The sequence below is a fragment of the Plasmodium gonderi genome, assembly GCF_002157705.1.
Source record: "Plasmodium gonderi DNA, contig: Chr07, whole genome shotgun sequence".
NCBI classification, from domain to species: domain Eukaryota; phylum Apicomplexa; class Aconoidasida; order Haemosporida; family Plasmodiidae; genus Plasmodium; species Plasmodium gonderi.
In genome coordinates, this window is record NW_021628932.1 from 517,265 (window position 1) to 543,025 (window position 25,761).

Here is a 25,761-nt window from a genome sequence, read left to right on the forward strand (position 1 = left end):
TGTATAGAAAAAGCAGAACTTTCAGTTTTTTGAGTACTACTCATAATGCAATTTTACAAAAGTGTGCAGCAGCATTGATATAGGATTTAACTCCTCTTCCGCTGTTTTTAAGGGCTTAGGAAGAATGGCCACATACTGTAGGAGCCACCTGTTGGTTCAGTCACACAATGACCTAGCAGTGTAACGGCATAATGAAACAATATTGTGGCTAATTTTCCATTCACACATCATATATCAAGAGATTAAAAAGTTCAAATAACAACAGAAAAAAAAAATAATAAAAAAAAATAAATAAAAAAATAAATAAAAAAAAAACATCGCCACTTTTATAGCATTATGGATGAAGTGAAATTTTTTTTTCAAAATAGAAATTTCTTTCTCCCCCCTCACCTACACACACTGATCTAGTGCAAATTCAAACAAGTGAAAACTATGAAAAATAGTAATTATGTAGTTCACAAGACTCTGCATCATGCTATTTTGTATTTTCTTTACCATTTTTATGCGTTTTAATCTTACAAACTATATGTCTCTTCAATTGGCATTTTTTTTACCTCAACTAATTAAATTTCCCCCTGTTGGTAACCTTTTAAATGGGAATGATTTAAAAATTGGAAAAAGAGGAAAAAGCAAAAAAAAAAGGACGCAAAAATAGGGGTCCAACTTTTTTCTTCTCAACACTCACCTCGACCATGGGGGTTTAGCTCCTTCTGTTTTAATGTCGAATCCTTTTAACAAATTTTTGTCTAAAATAGAAAATATGTCTTTGTGTTAGATATATGGTATATAAAAAAATAGTAATGCCTTCGTATGCTTACGCATTTGTACTCCTTTTTTTTTTTTTTTTTTTTTTTTTTTTTTTTTTTTTTTTATTTCTCTTTTTGTTTTTTCTCTGTTTTTTTGTTGTTTTTTTTCTTGTTACTTTTTTTGTTTTTGTCTTTTTTTTTTTTTTTTTTTTTTTTTTTTTTTTTTTTTTTTTTTTCTATTACTTCGCTCTTGGTTTTGTCTCGCAGTTCTCTGGATGGTTCATTAATGGACTTCTTTTCAGGATTATCAATTACCTCTTTTACATTTACATTTTCTACTTTTATTATTTTCTCCGTCATGTTATTTGCACTTTCTTTAGATATATTCTCTTGGTTGTTTTTTTTGTTCTTTGTTATTTGCAAAAGGTTGTGATCTAAATTTTGTTTCTGCTTTATGGATTTGCAATATTTCTTTTTCAGGGTGTCAAATGTGTGTGTATGTGTAAGATGTGTATAAAGAAGGTTTCGCATATGTATATATATATGCCAAGTATATGTTGGATGTTTCAAGCATGAGTGCTTGAATTACATAAAGGAAGTTGTATTCATGTTAGTTCATGTACAAACACATGCGTACATATACATACACACCGTTCATTGTTTGTGTCTTACGTTTTTCATTTCACTGATGTTTTTTTTTATCTCTATTTTCCTTGCAGGTAAAAAAAAAAAAAAAAAAAAAATATACATAGTCATAACAGATACATATGCATATATTTGCACAAATGCATGCCATACATGTTAATGTACACCCAAGTGAGACATGCATGCTATATGACGATTATACATAAAAGTGTTCTACTTTTTTTGTTGTATATTCATGTTTATCTTCACTTTTTGTATATTTTGAGAAACATTAAGAATTTCACAGTTTATCGAATCATCAATTTTTTTGTAGAATTTCAACTGTTCATCCATTTTTTCATTTTCCTTCTTTATGAGTTCGAGGTCTATAAAAGGATCCATGTGTGCATGTACGCGTGAGTAAAGCAAAATTAGTAAAATGAGCAAACGTTAGTATTCTCAACAATTTCATATGTGTACATGCATATGTGTGTAGAAGGTGATGCACATCAAAAAGCACAAATCCCTGAATTTCTTCCCTCAAAAGCAAGGTTTGATACAATAAAAGTGGTCTATTTTAGGGCATAATATAATACTGGGAAAAATTCGGCAATTACGCATAACTCCAATGTAAATAAAAAGAAAAAAATGTAACAAAAGCGTACACAGGTGCTAATCTGTGACATGTACACCATCATAAAACATTTATTCATTAGTTTTATTATTTTATTTTATTTTTTGGAAGTTCAAAATATGTCATATTTCTTTTTTTGGTTATGTTTTTTGTTCTTTTTGTTCTTTTTGCTCTTTTTGCTCTTTCTGCTCTTCTTGCTCTTTTTGTTCTGTTTGCTCTTTTTGCTCTTTCTGCTCTTTCTTCTCTTTTTTTTCAAGTTGAGTGTATTGTAAACACTTGTGTGTGGGGGAAATGACGGCTATTCATATTGTAAATACATGTCACGTTCATATGGACACATATCATACCATGCTTGAGTATGGTGAGATCATGTTGCTGCTTCAACAATTTTTCCTTTTTGGTGGTGTTCAATTTTTCTTTATATATTAAAATTTCGTGAACTTTTATCAAGTCTTTCAACTCTGAGACCAACCCTGCAATGTTACTAGAAAAAGCTTTCAGATGATCAAATCGTTTTTCTATGTTCAAATTAGACGATACCCCGTCTTCCATTTTGCAGAAAATTTGAGATTGCTTGCCCGTTGTTTACTGTTTTGTATGTTTACGTCCAATTATTCTCTTCTTTTTATTGTTGTTAGTAACGGAAAATTTTCTAAGTGAACAACGAAGCATGATACTCATGCATGTGTGCAAAGATGAAATGAACGTGTATGCAATCGTACAGCTGAGGAGAAAATTGCACAACAAATTGAAAATTGAGAGAAGGCAAATAAAATCTCGCTTTTATTTGCTTGTTACAACGGAGTTGTTATATGTATGTCTGTCTGAGATTGTTAACACATGTGTTAGTGTGTGTATGCCTTCGTATGTATGTGTGCATATATATACACATTTTTGTTGTTAGACGCAAACGTGGACAATTCTTTGAAACAACGGTGACAAAATTTCCTGTATAACCTTAGCAAAGTCAGTGAACTCGTTCCCCTTTTAGGCAAACATTAGATTAATGGAGGGATAGAAATAGGAGCGTAAAACCTTTTTTGTGTGTAGTATACAAAGTTGTTATTTTAGTTTATTCTTCCTTATTTGTTCAGGGTTTATTTAGTAAAATTGGAAATTCGTGCTAATATCAACTTCCAAGATTTGCTGTTTCCCGGTGTGATTGGCTTACTTTTTTTTTTTTGAGCTAGCAACGAGTTTTTTTTTTTTTTTTTTTTTTTTTTTTTTTTTGCGTAAATTTTTTTTTTTTTTTTTTTTTTTTATTTTTTTTTTTTTTTTTTTTTATTTTTATTTTTTTTTTTTTTTTTTTTTTTTTTTTTTTTTTTTTTTTTTTTTTTTTCAGGACAATTCGGGGGAGGTGTAAGTAGAAGAAGATTACACAAAACATTACAACAGTGTTTTCTTGGGAGAATAAGAAGATATAAATAAAGTAAAAATAAAACAAACAAAATAGAGAAATGGTATCCGTGTTATACCATAATAAAATTTCATGAAATGATACAATTTTCAACATCATATATAACCTTTTTCATAAATTACAATCCAAGAAGAAATGTTCAAAGGTAGGTGGCTTATATCATTATAGTTGCTAAAAAAAAGCTTATAACCTTAAAATTGATACATGGGAAAAAAAAGGTTCAGGAAAAAGTATTTTCCAAAATGACTCAATAATCAACCGTTTTCTGTAAAATCGTAAAAGGAATGTTAAGAATATATTACTTGGTGTAAATAATATATTAAAAAAAAAAATAAAAAAAAAAAAAAAAAAAAATGATCAAATTGGGGCAAATACTACTACCCGAAATGACTAATCAAAATTATCCCTTTTGTTTTAGTACACCTAACCATCACCACATTTCAACACACTTAACACTATCACTGCACGGGGAAGCACATAAATTTGTACATGCGCAACATATTTACATAAATAAGATTTCATAGTTGCCAGCCTACGTTTCTCCTAATTTTATTCCTATTCCATATAACTGAACAAAAAATAAGAAAAAACTGAGAACTATTCAGTCAAACAGAAACAAATTAGGGAGGGGAGGATACCTATATGAGCCAAATTTTTATGTGATACCTTTGTTTAGGAAAAAAAAAAAAAATGATGAGGCAATTTTATTTTACTCCCTGCTTGGCAAAGTTTCATATGTGAATAATATGTATCTCATAATTTTTTTTTTTTTTATGCGAAAAATTTTGCACGAACTGCACATTTAACGTATAAAGTTGTTAATAGAGAGGCAAAGCCTTAGGTTGTTAATTTTTGCATGAGTGAGAGGATACACACACATCAAAAATTTTTGTAATTCGGCACACCTCCAACCTCAAAGTACTTCTTGGGTAATCCACATGTATGTGCACGTAGTTATACACTCATGAACGCATGTATGATCACACATATATATACCCCTTTTACATGTTCATTTCTTTCGTATATCCATATTTGGAAAAAGGGGGCATTTGTGTTTATGACCTGTGAATACATGAGTGGATGATGCAACTCAAAATTGACACACACACATAAAGGGGGTAGGTAGGAATAGGACTTTCATTCTGTTATACATTTAATTGTGTGTAAATATATTGATATGTATGAACGTATGAACACATTGTTCATGCACATATATACGCTAATTAGTTTAGGGGTTAACTTATGTACTTATCTGAAAACACGGGGTGGATAAGTATATTTGGCCGAAAGGACTTGTGATGTGAGAAAGTGAAAGAAAAACAATGCGATGACAAAACCAAATAGAAACAGAAATCGTAAAAATAGAAGAGAAAAAAAAAAAAAAAAAAAACTACAAGCGAATAGATAAATACAAGAGGGATAGGGGCTACATATCAAATTAAGAATAACTTGAGGGGAAGTAGAAATGGAAGTGGAATTTTATTCATTTTTGCATATTAGAGATAAGAACGTGATACATCATGCGAGTATTTCGGGTTTATGCAACCACAAAATTGTGACATAATTAGATATTCAAATTACGTGCCTTACCAGAGTTGCATTTTATTTTCTAACAATTTTTTCCGTCCTTTTTTTTTTTTTCTGCTCATTTTTTGCTCCTCATTTTTTGTCCCGTTTTTGTCTATTCCCATTTTGAGGTCCCAAAATATATAATCACTAAAAAATTGAATCACACACGCGTCCCACTTGTGCTAAATGTAATTCTACCCGGTAATATGCCCATTCTGTTTGCCCTTCCCTCCCTGTTTACATGCACATGAAAAGAAACAAGAAACTAACATTCTATGTTCTGTTAATAATTATAATTTTGAACATTGAAATGAGCAAAAATAACCGAATGCTTGGTGATTATATAAGAAGAGGAGGAAGAGAAAATTGGACGAAGAGCAGTATGAACAACAAACATCATGATGTATGTAACTGTAAATTGAAAAAGCAAAGGAGATCTTTTAAATTTATTAATTTTCAAAAAGATAAAAAAAGAAATTATAGGAACAATGAGAGACTTCATTCACAAACACAATTTTGTGATGGTCTTTTTTCTCGGGGTGCAGAGAAAGAAGATGATAATGATGATGATTCAAAATATTTTTTCACTCCATCAAATAACACAAGTGGAATTAGTACAAATTACACGAAACAGAAAAACTGTAGATACACATTTTTGTTTAGCGCTCACAGAGGGTTGTATATAAATTCTGCACAAAGGATGAATAGTGCCCACAAGTTTTATACATCCAAATTTGTAAATTTTGTAACGGTGGAAAAAAAGGGGTCAATATTAGATCACCTGAAAAGATATAAATGTGTAATATATTTAGGAAAAAAGAATTGTGTACAAGGAAATGTCAGAAGAAGTAGTTTTTCTTTGTTAGCTTTGTCAAATGGTCGAAATGCAATAATAACCCCTGTCACCCACATGGACTCTACAGCAGATCGAAACTCTGCCCCTGGTGTTTTTCTCAATGATCAAGGAATTTCCTACACACACTGTGGATTGAAAAAACGAAGAAAAGAAGAAAAAATTGGACATTCCCCAGTTAGCATTTATAGACATTGTAACAGTACAACGGAATGTCGACGTAAAGTAATAGGTGGAGATTCCTCTGACAATGCTGTTGGAAGTAGTGTCGAAATTGCAATAAAAAGAGGAAAGGGGGTGAGAGAAAAAAAACGGTTTTTTTCTGAAGAGTCTAAAAGGAGCATGAAGTTAAAACTTCGAAACCTTATGCGTAAAAAATGGAAAGATCCAGAATTTCGAAAAAAAATGTTGAAATCTTTTAAAAAGAGAGGTATTGAGCATAATCAGAAAATATCCGAGGCTGTGAAAAACAAGTGGAAAAATGACTTGAATTATAAACAAAAAACATTGGAAGGACAACGGAAATATTTCATGAGACGATATAAGAACAAGAAATTAAGTGCCATTTCAGAGAAAACGAGAGAAAAAATATCCAAAGCTATGAAACAATATTGGGCAAATAAAAACAAATTCAAAAAAGCACAAGTTAACAATTTGCAACATCTTCAAAAGAAGAAAAAAAAGCACAAAAAAGTTTGGGAAGATATTTATTCCCTTATATTAAATCAAAAAGTAGGTGATTTAGGTAGTTACCAATCATCTCTTCATCATAATTTGTCAATCAACTTGCAAGCGGCTCTGAGCTGACATGGAGGCAGGAGGGGGGAAACGAAAAGTAAAGAGAAAGTTATTTTTTGGGATGTGAGACTATAGCTGGGTAATATTTTTGCTGAGCTGTGCGTGCATATATATATGATGCAGTGTTAACTTCGCGAGTTTATCGATCTATCCACCTAGATATTTCCATATCTGCTCATCTGTTTATCTGCTGCTTATATATATAAGTGTTTTTATTTTATTTTATTTATTGTTATTTTATTTTATTTTTTTTTTTTTTCCTTCCTCTTTTTTAATGATCTGAGGAATCACTAGGTTTACAAGAACTTTCCAAGTTCTTAAATTTGAAAAATCTCTCCCAGCTGTACAAGAAAAAAAAAAAAAAAAATACCTACACAAAATTGAACTTTATGAATGCCCTCCAAGTATGATATACTTTTTTTTCATTTTCTTTAAAAATACAAAAATAATTTTTACCCTATGATTAAGTATGTTTCTTAGTAGTACACATCTCCAAAATAAGAACATTTCCTCTTCTTAATAATCCCTGTCATTTTTACAACATTGTAACCTTGTTTAATGTATATTTTTGTGCCTTTTTCTTAAGAGGCATTCAAGAAAGGAAGAAATAACTTATACGTGTTCATTCGGGTATGTGTTAATTCGGATGTGTGTTAATTCGGATATGCGTTAATTCGGATATGCGTTAATTCGGACATGTGTTAATTCTCATATGTGTTTAGGGAAATGTATATTTTATGTGTCGTGTTATGAGTAACAATGTGTGTAGTTAATTGCAGCTTTTGATAAGTCCAGTATTTTGAAAAAAAAGGTAAGAAGAACGTACCCATGCACATGTAAACACGAAAGCGATTTTTACAAGATTGGAAGTTTGTCTGGTTTGGCAAAAGTATAATTGTGCTGAGTACCGAATGGAAGAGAAGGAAGAAGTGATAATAAATGCTCTTCTTCGTGTAAGAGAAATGTTTTAAAAGGGATTGAATTTTGTCCTGATTTCCCTTCCACACACACACATGTGCAGCAACATCTATTGAGTCCACGGTCAAAGATACGAATCTCCTCTGTTTCATGACACACACAAGGGTAATTAAGAAGGCACTAAGCATTTTCATCCTTATTGTTTCTGTTCTAAAATTTAAGTATGTGTGTAAATTTTATTTTGGAGCAAAAAATGGAGTATATGTCACATATAAGAGGACTCGTGCATATGAAAAAAAGTGGGATCGAAAAAAAGTATTTTTTAACATTCAGAAGAACAGAGGGAAAAATTGTAGAAGGAAGAATTACACAACACTTAGGAATGACATAACAGAAGGGTTAAGCAGAAGAGGTTCTCCTTTGCTATACTATTATAAATATTTTCCACTTTTATTCTTATTATACGAATGGAAAAGGGAGAAAAGAAATATTAATAAATGTAACTCTGCTTTTAGGAAACATATAAACAGCTTAGATTTCATCTCACCGAACAATGTTGATTTACCATCTGAGAAATGGAAAAAACAAATGAAGGACCAAAGAGATACGATAGATAAAGATGAATATAAGGGAGATTGTTTCTCTAGGGAAGAAAACCATAGTAGTAGCAATAACACAGAAAAATATGAAAATAACTATCAAGAAATTATTCGTAACTTTTGCATATTAGCACATATCGATAGCGGTAAATCAACACTAGCTGATCGATTCCTAGAATTAACTAAAACAATTAAAAAAACAAAAATGCAGGATCAATTTTTAGATATGATGTCGTTAGAAAGAGAAAAAGGAATTACAATTAAGTTGAAAGCAGTTCGAATGAATTACAAAAATTATATTTTCAATTTAATAGACACACCTGGTCATTTTGATTTTTATCATGAAGTTAAAAGGTCATTATGTGTGTGCGAAGGGGCAATATTACTAATTGATGGATGTAAAGGGATACAGTCTCAAACTCTGAATATTTTTTTAGAATTACAAAAAACTGATTTAAAAATCATTCCTGTGATAAATAAAATAGACATGAACACTTGCATTTTGGATAAAATAAAAAATGATTTAATAAATAAATTTCATTTTAAAAATGAAGAAATTTTACACATTTCTGCAAAGTATGGAAAAGGAATAGAAAACTTGTTTCAAAAAATTGTTCAGGATATTCCATTCCCTACTATAAAATCGAATGCATTTTTTAGGGCCATAATTTTTGATTCATTTTATGATCAGTACAAAGGGGTAATATTAATTATTAAAGTTATAAATGGAGTTTTAAAAAAAAAAACAGAAATATTTTTCATTCAAAGTGAAAAAACGTATATTATTCAGGAAGTTGGTTATCTCACCCCTGAAATGAAACCCACAGATATTATAAAGCAAGGAGATATAGCTTACGTTTCTTCCAATATAAGAAACTGTGATGAAATACAGATAAGTGAGACTATAGTTAGTAAAGAAATAGTTAAAATGAACACACAAAAGAGACTTGTAATCGATACTGATAAACTTATTGCAGACAGGATGGAACATAATAACTGCAAGGGTAGTAGTAGTAGTAGTAGTAGCACCTTACTAAATCATCAGCTTAGTAAAAATGAAGTCGACCTTCTGGGTAGATCCTCTTCAATGTATATTTTTAGAAATTACACCGACAAAGATAACATATTTGAAAAGCACCATAAGGAACATTCGAACACTGAAGAAATCGATCAAAAGAAAAATCACAATGTGAAAAGCATAAACAAAAAAAAAATGGAGAGAATTTCCAACCAGATGGAGAAAAACAACAACCTGTCGGAAGGAGGAAATGAAATGCATTTAAAAAACATGGCTGTGACTAAGGTAGATGTGTCATACCCTGTGGTGTTCTGTAATATATACAGCGTTAATGATAAGCAATCAAACGAATTAGAGACAGCATTAAATAAATTAAAATTAAATGATGCATCTTTTTCATTCAAAGCAGACATCTGCGAAAATTTAGGGAAAGGTTTCAAATGTGGGTTCAATGGTTTACTACATTTAAATATAATTCAGGAACGAATTAAAAGGGAGTATAATGTCGAAACGATTGTAACTGCACCATCTGTTAATTATCTTGTGAAACTGAATGAAAAATATATAGACAAAAAATTGAAGGAAAAATTAATTGATAACAATTTCGACATAAGTAATATTATCATAGATAAACAAAACAGTAACAATAGCGTAGAACATATGAACAATCATCAGAATGGAGATATGAAAACAACTGTCAAGAATAACGGATTGTATTACATGACAAGCAATGTAAATGATATCCCACAGAAGAATTATATCCTTGGAATTTATGAACCATATGTCAAAACAAATATTACCACACCTGCGGAATTCCAAAAATATATTATGGCAGAATGTTTTAAAAGAAGAGGTATATTTATTAAGAAAGATATTATGAATGATCATATATTTTTTTTTTTTGAGATGCCCTTATCTGAAATATTGATAAATTTTTTAGATGAAATTAAATCATGCACAAAAGGATATGGATCCATGAGTTATGAAAATTATGTTATATACAAAGAAAGTGATTTATTTAAAATTAACATATACATAAATAATAAGAGCATTGATTCTTTAGCATTCATAGCACACAAACTCAACTACTATGAAAAGTGTAAAAAAATTGTTTTAAAATTAAAAGAATTGATCAAACCTCATCAATTCCTTATTGTCATTCAAGCAGGTATTGGCTCCAAAATTTTCGTATCAGAAAAAATAAAACCACTAAAAAAAAATGTCACAGCCAAATGCTACGGGGGGGATATTACAAGACGCAAAAAATTAATTGAAAAGCAAAATGCAGGAAAAAAAAAAATGTTTAGCATAGGAAGGGTAAACTTGCCACCTAACATCTTCACCAAGTTGTTCGATTTGAAAGCACAATGATGAGATGATGTGGTGCAAAAAAAAAAAAAAAAAAAAAAAAAAAAAAAAAAAAAAAGGGATCATAATGGGTGGCAATGATGAGCAAAACAGTGTTATGTAAGCATAAAATAATCTTCTCTTTTGTCTCTGCCTGTATACACAAGCCATCGTAGGTAATGGGGTGTGTGTGTAACGCACTGTTTATTATGCTCCGTTTTAAAAAAGGTTTATCCAAAAAAGGAAAAAAAAAAAAAAAATGCGCTAGCATTTTGTTATATTTCTTTTTTGTTCTAATATGGATTTTCTTACAAAGTGAATTCTTTTTTTTAAAAAAAAAGACATAAATAAGAAAAGACTACACGAAAACATATAGAATGGAAATATATTATTTATGTCGTATTCGCTTATTGTTTTTTTGTTAGTACTCTGTGAAGGTTCCTTATTATTTGTTGCATGAAGCTCATTTTGTATATCTGTTGGATTGCTTGAACTTTTTTTTTTTTTTTTTTTTTTTTCATTTGTTTTATCAGATGAGATATCTTCGCTTATATTGGCAGATTTCTTCTCATCTATGCTTTGTGCACTTTTATCATGTGCAGAATAATTCCCCATGACTTTATCTAGGTTAACCATTTTAGCTGCACCAATTTTTATACGATTAAATTTATTTTTCATTTTGTTGATTAGCTTTTCCCTTGAAATAATTTCATTTTCGTGAATATAAATTAAAGGCTCCGACTGTTTAACATCATAGGGATTGTAACAAATTTTAATATATTTTTCTTTACTAACTTGTTGAAAAATATTTTGTGTGTATTCATTTGTCTCTATATTTTTCTTATTCTTGTTCTTAATAAGATGAACATAAATTTTGTATTCTTTACTGTCTTCAATTTTTTCATTATTTATATAAAAAAAGTACCTTATGTTAAGGTAAAATGTCCCTTGAAGTAAATTACTTCCATATTTCAATACAACATCATCTACATATCCATCGATATGTTTCCATTTTTCTTTTTTTTTATCTTTGTAAAATAAGTAAGAACTTAGTGTTAGTCCAAACGAGCCAACAACAACCGGCATGAATGTTTTTATTGCATCCATCTGTTTTCACGTCGTAGTCAACATAGGACTATTAGTTATAGGGACCACTAATAATGAGTTTGTGGTTTTCATTTTTTCAACTTTTACCTTTTCCCCAATGTAAACTTATTAGTATATTTGTACACGTTTACTTAATATTTTAATTTTTTTTTTTTTTTTTTTACTACCTTGTGTATGGAACTTGGGAATTTTGATTTTTTTTTTTTTTTTTTTTTTTTTTTTTCTCACCAATCTTGGATGTTCAGCACCGCGCTCCATGGAAGTATCCCCCCGTCACAGTTCGAATTATTTCTCTTCAAATATTTTCTCTCCCTCTATACTTCTATATCTCTATCTATATCCCTTTTTTTTTTTTTTTTTTTTTTTTTTTTTCATTTGGACTATGCTTCACTCCAACCCTTGGAGTAAAGCTTGAAAATTTCCTTTTTCCATTTTGATGTTTCCCATTAACACACACATTTACGCTTCCTCGAAAAAGTAACGAAATTTCAAAATGTTGCACAAAAAAATAAAAGGAACAAAAGTGGTAAAAAGTTACATTAATAGCACAACATTATGGAAGCACTTTTTGTTATAGCGGATTTTGTGCCATAAGTAGAACGCGTTTGTAATATTTGCTAAATTCATTGTTTTGTGTATTTTCTTTTTTTCTTTTTTTTTTTTCTTCCATTTGTTGCACACATATTAGCTATTTTAAATGAAGAATATATATATGTGTATATATCAGACCACGTTTATCCCTCTTTCTACACAACGTACCATAATGAATATAGAAAACATATGGCAATTACTTATCTCGTTGCGAAAAAAAGTGAATGAAAATAATAATGTAAAAACACGAGGAAATATTTCATAATTGAATAAATATAGATTTTGGGACAAAGTTTTTTTTTCATATCTTTTTGCGTAAGACTAAATGTGTTAAAGATAAAAGAAGAAAAAAATAAGAAATAAATTGGGAGAAAAAAAAAAAAAAAAAAAATCAATTATACCGGAGAGAAATAATTAACGGGACGATATGTCCCTCTTTCTTTACATTGGGAAAAATACAGGGAAGGATAAGAAAAAAAAAAAATATCCCCAATCAATAAGTTCTTTTTTTTTTTTTTTTTTTTTTTTTTTCCTCCCCTCATCTCTCGTACTATAAAACAACCACTTCTTATGACACAGTCAATTGTAAAATCTTTGTATTTGCATGAACAGTTGGATCAAAGGGTCTATAATATGCATATACGATGTAATAGGTTCCAGGCTTGTGTGCCTTTACTTTACTTTGTAGCATTGATGAGCCACCAACTAATCCTCCTAAGGGCTTAATTATATGTGGATTTCCACTCCCTTGTTGTGAGTTTAACGAGGATGAATTTGGATTGTCTGTCTTTTTTTTTTCTACAGATTTTGGTTGTGTCACAGAAATTTCATTTGAAAAAAAAGATTTGGTAATTTTTTTCTTTGGGAATTGTTCAGGATTGATTATTGGTTTTTGTTTGTAAACTCCTAATAGGGCCCATAGGTAACCATTTCCACCAATGGATTCTAAATGAACGCATAATATTTTGTTCACATCAATGGTATAATTAACAGTTTGTTCATTTGTTCTATTTATAATTTCCCCTAACGTCATATTAGCATCACATGGTTCATCCCCTTTCAATTCATATGTACGATCCTCTTCTGATGCACCTATTAGAATATCTGAAATGTTTTGTGGCTTGTATTCATCTGGAATGCTAAAATCATTTTTCTCTTCATGATTTAGAGATCCCGTATAGCTATTATCCATCTTTGAATTTGTTTCTGATGTGGGTTCGTTATGTAGAGATGATTCTATAAATGACAAATTTTTCCTAAATTGTTCGTACTCTTTTCCCTCGTACTTTTTGTTGAAATTTAATTCTTCCTCTTCTTCCAACTTTTTTCCTTTATTACAACAGGATTTATTATCCGAATGGGATGATACACCCGAGGTGTCACTATTACTATCGCTATTTTTGCTGTTCACTTGCTCTGTATCCTTAAGCTTTTTTCTTATCAGTAAAACGGAATCACCCGAACCATCTACTGCATCTGAGTTGTTCACATAACTCGATGGGATAACGGTGAAATTGCATGGGGTCCTTCCTTGAAATATTTTCTTTGCAATGCTGTACCAACTGTTCTTGTTGATTATGTCAAAGGAGTACGTGTTTTCGTCTGCGCGGTGGTAAGAAGTTGTTACAAAGTTGTTACGAAGTTGTGGCGGCGTTGTGAAGATTCTGTTGTGTAATTATGAACAGTTTGTAATCAAACATCGAGGAACTCCAATGGGGAGCGTTTGGCCCCTGTTGGATACTTTCACAAAGATGTGTTGGAAAAAAAAAAAAAAACTCAGTATAATATGGGACGTGTTGTACTGCTACGTTGAGCCTTATGCATGTCAACTTCCCTTCAGAGTTTATGTGAATATTGTTGAACGAAGATGAAAAAATTCACAAATAAAAGTGGATAAATTATATATAAGCATACATGGGGAAATATGTATGTATATGAATACGTATGTGTACATGAAATATATATGTATAATAACAACACAAATGTTCAAAATGTGCTGGAGAATTTTTATGTGCGAAAAGCTGACCGTGTGCATGCCGTATGGGTGAGCTTTTAATGAATTGTATTATCTCAAAAAATTTTTTTGTTTGTGTTTTTACCTGAACACGTCGATAGGTGAGCAATGGATGAACTTACGATGAAAAAAAGGAGGCTTGAAGGTTTCATGCTGAAAAACTAAAAATTTTATTTTTTATATTTTATTTTTGTTAATTCAAATATGGGGTTTGCGTTGGGCCCAATGGGGGTTGACGTCGTATGTTAAACATGAATAAATTAAATAGTTGTGTATATTTTATATAAATATGTACATGTATACAAAATATTTAAAAGTATACACTGTACGTAATTATATAAACGTTATGAAAAATAGGAGTGTGAGTGAATTAGAAAAAATAAAAAAAAAGGTTAAAAAAAAGGGATTAAAAAAAAAGGGGACGAAAAAAGGATAAAAAAAAAAAAAAGGGGACGAAAAAAGGATAAAAAAAAAAAAAAAGGGAAAAAAAAAAGAAAAAAAAAAAAAAAAAGGGAAGCAAAAAGGATAAAAAAAAAAAAAAAAAAACAAGGATTTGTAATTTGTACTTCAATGAGTTTACAATTTTTCTTTTTTTTTATTTATATAATAAAAAAATAATTCAAACAAATAAGAAAGGCTAATAGCAAATATATACAATTATAGTACAAATAATTTTCATATGTATTAATTATATTACATGTAAAAATGTAATAATTTTCGCCTTTATATTACTTTTTGTTTTAAAATGCCATCAAAAGGACAAGGGCAACAAGGGAAAAAAAAAAAAAATAAAAAGCCTGCATGCATTTAAGGGCACTTTCAAAAAATGATTATAAAAAATTGTCAGCCTCAAAAATTATTTTACTGCTTAGTTATACGTTAAAAAAGAGTGACTTACAGTTGACGGAGAATGGGATGGTAAAATAAATAAGCATGTGCATGTCATTTATATATATATATATATATATATTTATATATTTACTTATGTATATATAATACCATATACTACATTTATATTCACATTTACACTTAAGTATACGACAAAGAAGCAAGCTTATTGTTACAAAGCATGCATAACTTTTGTGGTGTATGTGTTATCACCAGTAAAAGCATATTTATATTTTTTTTTTTTTTTAAACAAAATTTTAAAGGGTGAAAAATTGACGGACCACAAGTTTATTAGTTATTTATTGTTAAGATGGATGAAAAAATAAAAACGAAGGAAAAAAAAAAAAAAAAAATATGGTGTCAACTTTTATACTATTTAGAGACCAACTATTATGTCCTTTTTTTTTTTTTTTTTTTTTTTTGGTGGTTTTATATACAAGGAATGATTTAATTAAATAATTATAGAAAATTCTACAAAAAATACATGTCTCCCCCTATCCCTTTACAATTACAACATTATTTTTTTTTATGTACTTTATAAATGGTTAAATGAAAAATGAGCAAAATAAAATAAGAATAGGAGGAGGGGATAAGTTAGACATTCCTTTCCATAAATAAAATTTGTTATGTGCACTTGGTAAGATCATATGGGAGAACATTCGCTGGCTCGCACGTTTGTGTAAACAATCACATTTTTATATTCCTATTTTCAACATATGTATATGTATGTGTGTACGTGTATATATGTGTATGTATTTCCAATATATGGTATTTTCTTTGGGCGCAAAATTTTCCCTCACTTCAATGTGCTCATTTTTTTTTTTTTTTTTTTTTCCTAATTGGACAAAAAATTAGTTCATACAAATGTTGCTAAAAAAAAAAAATTCCGTCTGACACTACTTTGTCTGAAAAATTTGCACATGCAAAAAGCTTCTCAATTAAGATGTGTAATGGTGTCCAATGTTTTTTAAAATTCAATACATGCATTTCACTTTGTGAATCCGTAATAATGAGGTGATGGAAAAAAAAAAAAAAAATTGTGCAAAGACAGCTATGCATTTATTAATACCATCTCACCACCACAACCCTCTCACGTGATGTAACTCCTTCCAAATATTATCTTTCTTATATTAATGTTACCCAATATGTCCAGTATGTAATTTTTGTATTTTTGATCCATATTCTGATTTACATATGCATGGGAAGAAATTACTACTTCTTTATGATTGAGTAGTTGTGCCTCCTTCTCAAGAACATCATGTCGTCGTCCTCCAGGTGTGCACAATACAGTTAGCTTTTTTGAATCATGTTGTAAATTTTGTATATTCCCATTTTCATTTGTGCTGATTACGTGATTTTCTTCATCATCACTGACACTTTTCTCATTGTAATTGATAGATGTTGATAATTCTACTTCGCCTTTTCCCCTCAAAAAGGAAGATGGTATATGTATGATTCTCAAATAATTATAAAGAGACATTATTGCAATAATGAAATTGTAGAACAATCCTTGAAACGATTCACAGTCGAGGTTAGACCACTCGTACAATGCCATTCCGTCCGGTTGACGATTTTCTCTTTCCCTTTCTCTTTCACTTTTTCTTTCCCTTTCTCTGTTTCTATTTTCTCGATCCCGATTGGGACTCGCCGCGTCCCCTTTTCTGCCACCTCCCTGATGACTTAGATTCAGCTTTGCATGGATATACTCAATAAACATGCTGCATATGTTAATATATTTTGCGTTAAATCTCTGAATAATGTGGAATATAATTACCATGTCCTCCATTTGACATATGTTGTGCAACTCATAGGCGGATTCAAAACTTGTTATCGTTTTTTTTTTGGATAGATGAATATCCAGTTCAGTTTTATCCACAAAATCTTCACTTTTTTCTTGTATACCCTTATTTTTTGGTATTTCATTATGGGGCCTCACCTTTGATGAGGCAAATGTATGGGGGAGGCTATACAAATCTTTTAGTTCTAACTTGTTGTAATAAAGCACATGCAACAATTTAATTTGTAAGTTCTTGTTCAGTACATCACACGCATCAGCTGAATGATCATGTGCTATACATGTATTGATCAAGGGAAGTAAATATATACAGGGCATTAGGAGGAAATAAAAAAATTCGCAAAAAAAGATTAGAATAAATTCAATGAGGGTTAGATCAATATCTGTGTCGTCCATTCTTCTGAACAAGTTAACCATCTCGTTATTCTTAACTTTGTTTTGAATGAAATTGCTTGAATTATCGTTCTCTCCTATATCAGTGATGACGTATGTATTATTCATTTTATTTTCATTTGGTTCTACAGTACTGGTACCACTGCAGTGAAGCGTGTTTATCACCTCATTTGCTTTATTCATTTCTAAAGACTGGTCAATGTGTTCTTTTCCATGAACCTTGTTACACCACAAAGGAGTCAACATTTTGCTAAATTTGCCATCATGAGTGATAGAACGTGAACACGAATTAGTTGTCATATTTGAAGAGTCCCTGTCTTTATTGGAAACGTTTTTATGAACCAAATTTTCATTGCAATTTCTGTGCTCTTGTGCATGGATTGCATCATTACATTTTTTTTTTTTTAAATTGTTAAAAAGATCGAAAAGACGGATTAAAATGTTTAGTTTGTGTACAAATGTTGAAAAATTCAATGCATAAAATTCTTTTTCATTTAAGTATTTTTCGAATTTAAGTATATAAGTGATGCTTTTCAAAAAAGTAGAGATATCATTTAAAATTTTTTTTAACACATTAATTTTGTTCATGTAAAGATTTATCAAAATGTCACAAATAGCGTTTATCATTTCTTTAAATTCTTTTTCTATTTCGTCATTTGCTTTTATAAGATCCTTAACATTGTACACAAAAAATTTCTGTTCATATTTTTTAAAAAATTCTTTTAAAATTTGCATCCTTTTTCTTAGTGATGAATATGCTGGTATGCTTTTTAAAATCATGTTAATAATTAAAAGACATATGTTATATTTTTTTTTTTTAAACAAGAGAGTAATCATTCTTTTGCTGATTGACTTTACTAAGCATTTGTGCAAATAGAGCATTGCGATTTTTTGGTGTTTTTTTTTTTTTTTTTCTTCTCCTTCTCTTTCTTCATTTTTCATTATTCTTCCTGAATTTCTGCCAGAAATTTTATCCGTGTTTCCACATTTTGCTGTGCTTTCTTTTTTTTTATTTTTTTTTTCCACCTTGCTGTTAATAATTATTTTTTCCATTTTTGACAACATATTTTCATATTTGTATATTTTCACAAATTCGTTATTTTTCCATTCATTCCTAAGTACCTTTAAGGTATCAAAATTATGTTCCAATTTTATATGATCGATCAGGTAGTTTATAATGTATTGCTTTAAGCAATTGCAATCTTCTGTGAAATTTCTGTTCATTGTTCTGTTCATTGGTGATAAACCTTCCGTCAAGTTGTGTAATGTATAATTTTGAAAATAAAAATTTCTGAAATTTTCGCTTGATTTTAGTCTTTTCCTTATCGTGTCTTTTTGCATCAAATGAATTAGTTCATGCATGAATGTTTCCCTCATCACATCATTTGGTAAATCACTTTTGCAATTTTCATGATCTACACAAGTGTCTTGATAATTCTGCACACACGTATCGTTTTCTTCACCACTTCCAATTAGATTGCTCGAAGTGTAGTTTTCTTCTTCCATGAAGCACATTTTCTTCTCTTCATTTTTCGCAAAATTAAGGTACCTTATACAATTGTAAAAAAATTCATTTTTTCTTTTTCTTTTTTTTGAAATTTTCTCCTTTTCTTCTGAATGGATATTTACCTTAATCTGATCATTTTGCTCGTTATTCCGCGGTCTTTCGTTCTTTCTTTTCATCATGTCAACTTGTTGGATAGCATTTTTGCCATCGAGCTGTGGATTAATTTCCTCGTTATTTCGATTTCCATATTTAGTTTTACTTTGCTCATGTGAAAGGGATGTGTTTCTTTCTTTGTTTGTCTTAGTATCAATCACCTGTACAGGGATATTTTTCCCCCTCTCTGTGGATTTCCCACGGACACAGCGTCCTCCCATAGGAAAATCACTAATATGATAGATTGTATGATGCTTTCCTTTGGATTTCAAATGATCAATATGTGAATCATAAAAATTACTTCCATAGAGAAGTAAAATAAATTTGTTTCGAATGTCGTGTACATTGATCAAATTTAAACAATCAAGTAGTTCTTTCTTAAATGTGGTAAAAGGCATGGTGTATTTCGTCCCTCCCTCTGGACATTGCTGGTCTTGAATTTTCCCCTCATAACGGATTTCACAGAAATAGGTTAAAGGCACATTGAGAAATGAAAGTATTTTTTTATCATAAAAATCTCGTAGGAACATGTAAAAAAAGTACTTGATTTTGAGGAAACTAATATCATGGTTTAAATAAAAGAGCTGATCAACAATTGAATAATACTCTTTTAATTTAAACAAGACATTGTTAAAAAGTGGATTGAAAATAATATTTTCAATCAAGTTGTAATAATTTACATACAAATTGCATATATTTACATGCACATTTTGTTTTACAAAATAATCCAAATTAGTTAATGCTGAGAGTATACAATTGCTAGTAATAATGACACTTATATTTATGGAGTTAATTTCTTTCAAATGTAGCAAATAAAGTAAAAGAGCACTAAATACGGATGTTTTTAATTTTATATAATTTTTCAAAAATATAATAAGTACTCCTCTCTTCTTTTTTACAATTTTTTGAAATAATTCGTTAATATTGTTCTTATCAATTTTCATAAAATATTTTCGATTCATTCTTTTTATAATTCTCATAATTATATTTTCTACATTATCTTGTGTGTGTACATTGATGATGCAAGATCCTATCTCCCTTTTCTTTTGAAGAAGCATATATGTGACTCTTCGATTGTCTAATGTTTTCCGTGTAAAGGTGTGTGAATAGTCCTCATTATTCTCTTTACATGTCCCGCTTGTGATATTGTTGAGAAGCTTAACTTTTTGTGTAATGAGCCTATATTGCATCAAATGTAGGAAGGGACATGTTTGCGTTCGTACGATAAGCAGGGATAGCTTATCATCAAGGAGACAAAGATTTTTATTCAGAAAATTTATTTGCTTATCTATCATTTCGTTAACATAATTATATATAAAGCAGTTCATATAAGTGTTTACAAGTTTCCAGGTTTCATTAAAAGCTTTGCTTCTCAGCAGCATGGAACATATTTCATCATCATTTGTCACATATTCATTCTGTTTTGTTTCATCTTTTTTGGGATAATTCACATCACGTATTCTTTTCTTCTGCATTATGCTTTTTTCTCTTAGTCTGTTTATTTGCTTATTTTCACTTATACGATCTAAATCATTTTTCAATTTTATAATTGGTAAGGCTATTGACGTCAGACATATGTTAAAATTGGGAATTGTTATTGCATTTCCTTCATTTGAATTGTCTTGTTTTTTGTTAATGTTGTTTATTTTTCGTTTGCTTAGCCAACAGCTCGATGTCACTTGGATAGTTTCCTTATCCCCACTTTCGCTTCCCAACATTTTGATTCCTCAATTCAGTCACACCTTATAACCCCTTCCAAAAAAAAAAAAAAAAAAGGGGCAATGAAATGGGCGCGAAATGGGCTCGAAATGGGCTCGAAATGGGCGCGAAATGGGCTCGAAATGGGCACGAAATTGACGCGAAATGGGCACGAAATTGACGCGAAATGGGCACGAAATTGACGCGAAATGGGCACGAAATTGACGCGAAATGGGCACGAAATTGACGCGAAATGGGCACGAAATTGACGCGAAGTGAACACGAAATTGGCGAGAAATGGATGATGGTATGAACAAATGAATAGCCCAACTGTAAAGAGGTATCCACCAACTGGTGTACATAATTGGGTCACGAAATTTGTTCAAGTTTAATGCGAGCGGAAGGGAAACATACGAATCTTCGGTTCAAAGCTGGAATAATTTTGAAAAAAAAAAAAGGAAAAAAAAAAGTAGTAATAATAACTGCTGCAGTAGGAAGATGGATTGAGATTGAAAAAAAAAAAAAAAAATAATAGTAGTAGTAACTACCGCAGTTGTGACAAAAACACTGCACCGGGGGGATAAAGCTGCGAAAAAGATAAAAAGTTGCTTTCCTATTTCTGAACCTACCCTTTCGTGTACACACACACACACACATTTGCACATCATTTAAGTAGCTGTGTTCCGTGTTGCTGAATGGGTTCTTCCCGTGTGCACAAAAAGGCACGAAATATATATGTATATGTTTGTGTATATGTTTATATATGTGCCCTATTAACAACACTACACTAGATATCTTTCCATTGCACAATTTTGTTTCTCTTGTGGTGTTAACGTTATACATACATGTAATGTATGCAAAACATTTTGTGGACTAAAAAAAAAAAAAAAAAATAATAAAATAAAAATAAAACTTTTTTTTTTTTTTTTTTTTTTTTTTTATTGAAACCCTTGCTAAAGTGGTGTATTCTTCTCTACTTGACCTTTGAAACAAAACACAATTCAAGTATGATTAAAATTTTACGCAAGTTTAATTCTTTTTTTTTTAATGTATCGAACGTGTTCAATTTCTGAGGCTCTTCATAAGAAGAATTACTTGATATCAAAGTGTGTATTCGTGCGTTACATTATGCAAGTATAGATATGGTACAGGTATATACACATATTGATAAGGGTTTTTATATATGTACATCCCTCATCTAATGAACAAACATATGTAGAAAATTTACAGCCCATGAAGTATTCATAGAGTACGCGCAAAAGCCCATCCCTCCCAAAAAAAAAGAAAAAAAAATTCAAACCCAAGGCAGTATCAAACTTAAAGTGGTTCAAAATTGAAAACAGTTCAAAACTGATGAACACTCCCAAAACTTCGAATAATAAATTGGGTGCATAAATTGGGTGCATAAATTGGGTACATAAGTTGGGTACATAAATTGGGTACATAAATTGGGTACATAAATTGGGTACATAAATTGGGTACATAAATTGGGTACATAAATTGGGTACATAAATTGGGTACATAAATTGGAAAAAGAAATCAACTCTATCGATTCACGTTGACGCTCATGTGCATGTAAAATAGTGGTAAATTCCCTCTGCTCAGAATACTTTCGACATGTGAACTCCGGAAGAACCTCTTGCTATAACTGGTCACTATACTGCTACAAGTGACCACTACTACTATACCTCTTGGTACTTTTAACTTAGTTCCCCTTATGATTTACCCCATTTTCTTTTGGCCCTCTTTTTCCAAACTTACCTTTAGACTAGAGATACAGAATAAGCATTGTCTACTTGTTCGTGCAATTTCGATAAGAGATTTTTTTTTTTTTTTTTTTAGAGGTTCTCCTTTGAGAACACAATTTCCCTCTTCTCATTAGAAACAAGAGAATTCTTCTCTTTTGTGTGTTCATTGTAGAATCGAGAAAGCTGTTTCATAATAGGTACAAAATTGTCATAATGATAATTGGCATAACTGTAGAGAAAGGTTATTTTTTTATTTACATATTTGAAGTTTTTTTGTTCCTGTAAAAGTGCAATATGTTTTTTAATACTCTTGGAATTGTCATCCATTTTCTCTTTTTTGGAATTCATTTTTTTAATTTCTTTTTTAAAAAATTTCTTTGTTTCATATAAACATCTAAGAAATAGATCTTTTAAATTTAAAATAGTTGTTATGTCCGTTATAACATTGTATAGAATTTTTTTCTCTCTTGCCAATTCATCATTTTCTAGTATCCTTTGAAATAAATTGTGAATAGTGTTGTATACATTGGATTCTGGAAGATTAAATCTGTTTAACGAACTAGATAAATAAAGAAAACAATGACATAATTCTTTATTGTCCATACTTTTATTAAAAATACGTAATAAATAACAATAGGTATATAAAATCTCGATAATTATATATATAACATTTTCGCTGACATTCTTACCACAACATATGTGTTCGGGTGTTTTCATTTTTTTTATTACACAATTTAACCACCAAGGTTCAAACTTTGCGAAATATAAATTCATATCATTACTTTTTAAGAATGAAAAGAATTGCTTCTGTTCAGTTTTCGTAAGACTTTCTAGTTTCAGTTGGTCACTTTTGGCTAGTTCAGTCAGAACCTTATACCTTCTGTTGCTTATGCACCACTTTTTTAAGTGATTCTGGTTCTTCCCTTTGGGTCCATCTTCATCTGCCACACGTTCAGATTCATTCTCGCCCACCTCTTCCTCGTCTTCCTCTTCATTACCTTCTCTCTCGTCTAATTCAACCTCGTCTTCATCATCTCCCTTTTTGTCGCCTTCTCTCTCATCCGACTCAACCTCGGGTTCATCCCATGCTTCACCTATGTCCGAATTGAGTGTGTCCACATTTTTGTCGTAAAGCTTTTTTAACTTGAATTTAAATTCCTTTTTCTCTAAATCTGTTAACTGATTATTTTTAATACTCTGCTTAACTTGGTTGTCCAGAAAAATGTTCACACATTTATCATTATGTCTTTTATAACACTCAAGACTGCAGTAAACAATTTCGCACGAAGGACACACATATTGGTACAATTTACGTTTGCACACTTGACACGTTTTCCTCATTATTTTACTCTGTTTATTCGGCTAATTTTGTTATCGTTCTTGTTGTTATCGTTCTTGCTGTTATCGTTCTTGTTGTTATCGTTCTTGTTATCGTTGTTGCAGTTTTTTTTTTCTTTCTTTTAATCTACTTATTTAAGGGAAAATCTCTATAACATGGAAATTTTGTTTCACGTTAGCAATTTATTGGCACATTAACCCACGAAAAAAAAAAAAAAAATAGTTTAGGGGGAATGAGGGGACACTGCAGTTCTTCTACATTTAAGTTGGCCTTAGCATAGAATCAAACATCCCTCTTTCTCCCTTTTATATATATATATGTATTTATGTACATACATGTGCGTATGTGAGAACATGCATTGGTTCCTCTTCATATTGGTCCAATTGATTGCAAGAGTTTTAATTCTTTGTGCCCTTTTTTTTTTTTTTTTTTTAGCGATACTTGAAGAGATATGCATGTTCTGTGTGTTGGGAATAGTTCAATTGTGACAAATGCTTAGAGGGAAACATATATCCTGTTGCAATGTGTATCTCGAGATTAATGCAAAAAAAAAAAAAAAAAAAAAAAACTCTGTTCACGTGTTTTTACTAATCAAGATGGTTTATAAAAAATATAAAAAAAATAATGTAAAGTGTACTATAACGCACTTTGTTTTTTTTTTTTTTCCAAACGTGTATAATCACATAAAAATTATTTCAGACTACCTCTTCTTATATTTTGTCATCTCTACCAACGTCAGCAACAAAATTTGAACGGAATAAAATCGTGCATGTTTAATGTTATATATTCTGTTCTCACAGAAAAACATACCACTATGTACAGAACATGATGAAATCTACGTTTTTCTTTCTACATTTCTTTTTTCTACGTTTTTTTTTCTACATTTTTTTTTCTACGTTTTTTTTTCTATTTTTTTTTTTCTACTTTTTTTTTCCCACTTTTTTTTTTCTACTTTTTTTTTTCTACTTTTTTTTTTCTACTTTTTTTTTTCTATTTTTTTTTTCTACTTTTTTTTTTCTACTTTTTTTTTTTTACCCCCATGTTCTGATTTTACTAATTAATGATGATTCCAGGAAAGAGATAGATTAACATGCAGGTGTGCAAAAATACGGACATATTCTCTTATAATAAATACATGGACGTTCTTTTGGAAATTTTATTTCTTAATTTTTTTTTTTTTTTTTTTTTTTTTCGTCCTCTCTTGAGCAATGCCTACAACTGCTTTTTTTCCACTTACAGTTTATGATGATATCATATGGGAAGTTTTAGGGAATGTTGTACCATGTTTGGAAGAGTTAAAATAAAAAAAAAAAAAGAAAATAGCGGAAAAGTTAGCAGAAATGTAGCGCAAAAATGGCAAAAAAATAGCGGGAAAAAAAGAGTCCACAAATTGGCAAGCAGCGGGGGGAAAAAAATAAAAGAACATGTTGACATTTTAGTAAACATTGATGTGTTAAAACAAGCTTTCGTAGGGAGGGATGTTGCATTAACAAAAAAAAAAAAAAAAAATTAAATAAATAAAGAAAGAAAGAAAAAAAAAATCACAATATCACAAATAGGGAAATCGTGGGGGAGAAAAAAGAAAAAAAAAAAAAAACTGCTCTCTCTTACAATTTGTTTACTCAGTTCTCCTTTGTAAAAAAAAAAAATTATGTAAAAATGCATGGAAGTTCCCTTTTCACCACTATATGATTTTAGGCATTAAAAATTATGCACAAAAAAAAAAAATATCACAAAATCTTCGAAACTGAAAATATAAACCTCATACGAGGTGAACAAATTCTAACAGGGGTGGGTGCCATGTTGTATCATGCTTCATAATACCACATCAGTTGTAAAAACAATCGAAACGGATGTGCCTTGACATATGGGGATCCATATGGGCTTATATGTTGTTTTTTACGTATATCCTTACTAAATGATGGTATGGAAAGTTACACTCCTTAGCTTTGTGGTTCCAGGTATCTAGTGTAATACTGATTCCTGTTTTTGGTCTATCCCTGCT

The 25,761-nt window shown here is 30.3% G+C and overlaps 7 protein-coding genes across 7 annotated transcripts; 2 read left to right on the forward strand and 5 right to left on the reverse strand.

Moving 5' to 3' along the window:
• Window positions 1–985: 985 nt before the first annotated feature.
• PGO_070950 (hypothetical protein, conserved) lies at window positions 986–2,556 on the reverse strand (the record flags this gene model as incomplete). The annotated part of the gene is made up of 4 exons (XM_028686968.1): window positions 986–1,015; window positions 1,419–1,458; window positions 1,609–1,756; window positions 2,352–2,556. 4 exons carry the CDS (start codon window positions 2,554–2,556, stop codon window positions 986–988), a joined length of 423 nt encoding a protein of 140 aa, XP_028542769.1.
• Window positions 2,557–5,237: 2,681 nt separating this feature from the next.
• Window positions 5,238–6,650, forward strand: PGO_070960 (hypothetical protein, conserved; the record flags this gene model as incomplete). The annotated part of the gene is made up of 1 exon (XM_028686969.1): window positions 5,238–6,650. The coding sequence occupies one exon, from the start codon at window positions 5,238–5,240 to the stop codon at window positions 6,648–6,650; it is 1,413 nt and encodes a 470-aa protein (XP_028542770.1).
• Window positions 6,651–7,709: 1,059 nt separating this feature from the next.
• Window positions 7,710–10,547, forward strand: PGO_070970 (GTP-binding protein; the record flags this gene model as incomplete). The annotated part of the gene is made up of 1 exon (XM_028686970.1): window positions 7,710–10,547. One exon carries the CDS (start codon window positions 7,710–7,712, stop codon window positions 10,545–10,547), a length of 2,838 nt encoding a protein of 945 aa, XP_028542771.1.
• Window positions 10,548–10,787: 240 nt separating this feature from the next.
• PGO_070980 (hypothetical protein, conserved) lies at window positions 10,788–11,630 on the reverse strand (the record flags this gene model as incomplete). The annotated part of the gene is made up of 1 exon (XM_028686971.1): window positions 10,788–11,630. One exon carries the CDS (start codon window positions 11,628–11,630, stop codon window positions 10,788–10,790), a length of 843 nt encoding a protein of 280 aa, XP_028542772.1.
• Window positions 11,631–12,789: 1,159 nt separating this feature from the next.
• Window positions 12,790–14,387, reverse strand: PGO_070990 (inhibitor of cysteine proteases; the record flags this gene model as incomplete). The annotated part of the gene is made up of 2 exons (XM_028686972.1): window positions 12,790–13,823; window positions 14,321–14,387. The coding sequence occupies 2 exons, from the start codon at window positions 14,385–14,387 to the stop codon at window positions 12,790–12,792; spliced, it is 1,101 nt and encodes a 366-aa protein (XP_028542773.1).
• Window positions 14,388–16,213: 1,826 nt separating this feature from the next.
• Window positions 16,214–20,689, reverse strand: PGO_071000 (hypothetical protein, conserved; the record flags this gene model as incomplete). The annotated part of the gene is made up of 1 exon (XM_028686973.1): window positions 16,214–20,689. The coding sequence occupies one exon, from the start codon at window positions 20,687–20,689 to the stop codon at window positions 16,214–16,216; it is 4,476 nt and encodes a 1,491-aa protein (XP_028542774.1).
• Window positions 20,690–22,507: 1,818 nt separating this feature from the next.
• On the reverse strand, window positions 22,508–23,758 carry PGO_071010 (hypothetical protein, conserved; the record flags this gene model as incomplete). The annotated part of the gene is made up of 1 exon (XM_028686974.1): window positions 22,508–23,758. The coding sequence occupies one exon, from the start codon at window positions 23,756–23,758 to the stop codon at window positions 22,508–22,510; it is 1,251 nt and encodes a 416-aa protein (XP_028542775.1).
• Between the last annotated feature and the right edge of the window lie 2,003 nt (window positions 23,759–25,761).